This window comes from Parasteatoda tepidariorum, chromosome 5 (genome assembly GCF_043381705.1).
Source record: "Parasteatoda tepidariorum isolate YZ-2023 chromosome 5, CAS_Ptep_4.0, whole genome shotgun sequence".
NCBI classification, from domain to species: Eukaryota; Metazoa; Arthropoda; class Arachnida; order Araneae; family Theridiidae; genus Parasteatoda; species Parasteatoda tepidariorum.
The window spans coordinates 32815344-32817679 of record NC_092208.1 but is presented as its reverse complement, the minus strand read 5'-3'; the positions used below and the strand labels follow the sequence as shown (position 1 = coordinate 32817679).

Sequence of the window (2336 nt, the reverse complement as noted above, 5' to 3'; positions counted from 1 at the left end):
GAAATATTTGTTATATCCAATTTTATATTAATTTATTCGTTAATATTATTATATTTATTTGATATATTTATATTTATTCTATATTTTAATACTTACTGACGATAGATTAGAAGAAACATCAGTGTATCGGGCAAATATATACCGGGCAATGGCACTTGACCTTAAAAAAACATCAGTGTAGGGTATACCGGGCAAATGTATACCGGGAAGTGGCACTTAACCTTAAAAGAACAGTGTAGGGTATACCGGGCAGTGGCACTTAACCTTAAAAAAACATCAGTGTAGGGTTAAAATATCGAATAAATGTAATTATAATCACGAATAAATTCATATCAAATCGAATGTAATAAATATTTCGGACATTCACCAAAGCATATCTGTGATTGTCGACATACACCGGTGAGGATCCGAATGTACAAGAATGTAATTAAATATCCGATCTTTCACCGACGTATTTGGTGTTTGTCGACATTCACCGGAGAAAGTCAACAGCCACCGATTTCAATCTTTCGCCGTGACATATATATTCCATATAACTTTTACATGTGAATTGTATTAGATATGTTGAGTTCAATTTGATATTCAAATTCGAGGTATAATATATTTTAGAATATAGAGATTTTCAGCTATATTGGTGGCTACGTTGGAATGTGGCTTGGAATCTCACTGGTTGCTGTATTCGATTTCTTAGAGACAGTTATACTTATCATGAGCTATCCTGTCAAGAGTTATAAGAAAGCAAGAAAAAGAAACAGGAGGATAGAGGACATAAAAATGCTTAGAAGGGATTTGTAAAAACAATTAATGCCTTTTTAAGACATTAAACTTTGTTTTAAGTATTGTTAAAGCTTAAAATTATGTATGCAATAAATTATGTATACTATACCTCATATGTATACTATAGGTATATGCATTATGGTTGTTTTGTATGAACAAAAAGTATTCTGGCATGCAAATATGTTTTTTGTTATTGCGTTGTTGTTTTATCTGCTTATTTTTGCTAACTTAGTGTGCCAGTTTAGTCACAGTGTCGAAAGATAAAATACATAGGAAAATTTAAAATTCGAGGAACAGCACTTAATAAGAAGAAATCACCCAGAGGCCCTGGGAATGGTGTGAAGATCTCTTTAAGGAAAGTAAAACTGGGAAATTTTGAATCCATGAAAGTTCAATTACCGTACAATGAACACTCGCTAGGAATCAGACATTCCATGATAATTGGTACTAAGGACGTGACTAAAAGTTAACCAAGTGCACAATTTATTTAAGATTTTCTTAAGTGTGGCAACGCTAATCCAAATAAAACGAAACTGAATGAGTTTTCATACGATTACGAAATTAGCTTTTGCTAGTTATATAATATTTTTGACTACTTATTGTTTTTTTTTCATTAGACTAAAATTTAAGAATTGCGATCACAAATATACACCGAAGAGCTATTACATTATGACTAATCTGCTAATAACATGTAGGACCACCTTTACCCCTCAAAACTGCTAGCACCCGCCGTAGCATTGATTCCATAAAGTGCTGATAGGTAGTCTGAGGTATCTGGTACCAAGCGCTCACCAACTGGTCCTGCAATTCCCTCACATTGCGAGGGGGTAGCGTGGCAGCACGAATTTGGTTTTTCAAGTAGGACCACAAATGCTCTATTGGATTAAGGTCAGGTGAATTTGGGGGACAAGACATGACTTGGAATGTTCCTTGACTATTCGACCTTTATGACATGGTGCATTATCCTGTTGGTAAATACCATCCCCCGCAGGAAAAACTGTTGCCATGAATGGGTGAACCTGGTCTGCAACTTTGTTCAAGTAGCTTACAGATGTCAGGGATTATTCTATGAGGATTATGGGTCCTAATGCGCTCCATGAAAACATTGTTCCTTGGCGAGAAACCATGAAAACCTGGTTGAACCAATTTTTATAGATGGAGGGTAGTCATAATGTAATGGCTCTTCGGTATATATATATATATATAGCAATAATCGGCTATTTATTTTAATATCTCATATCAAGACTTCTAGACAAAGGGTGGGAGATATGAAAAAAAAGATTCCAGCTGAAAATATTGAGGGTCTGGAAGGGATTATAAATATTCGTTATAATTCACTAAGTTTTATGCAATTTTTATAATTTTCGCTTTTTTATAATTAATAGCTTATTGAACCTTTTTTTTAAAAAAAAATCATTGTAATATAGTATCCAACACAAGGGTTGGTTAGGTTGGAGATAAACAATACAGTCCTTAACGTTTCAAACACTTTATGGAAAATATTGCTTTTTACAGAACTCAATTACAGCTTAAAAGAAAACATATTAGTAGAGCAAAAC

General features: G+C 33.6%; 1 protein-coding gene across 1 annotated transcript in view; it reads left to right on the top strand.

The window, feature by feature from the left end:
- LOC122270126 (degenerin mec-4-like) overlaps positions 1 to 919 on the top strand; it is a 27404-nt gene extending 26485 nt beyond the window's left edge. The window contains exon 11 of the mRNA XM_071180849.1: positions 610 to 919. Within this exon, the coding sequence (XP_071036950.1) occupies positions 610 to 795 (186 nt within the window). The 3' untranslated portion in view covers positions 796 to 919. The remainder of the gene's footprint in view (positions 1 to 609) is intronic.
- The last annotated feature ends 1417 nt before the right edge of the window (positions 920 to 2336 follow it).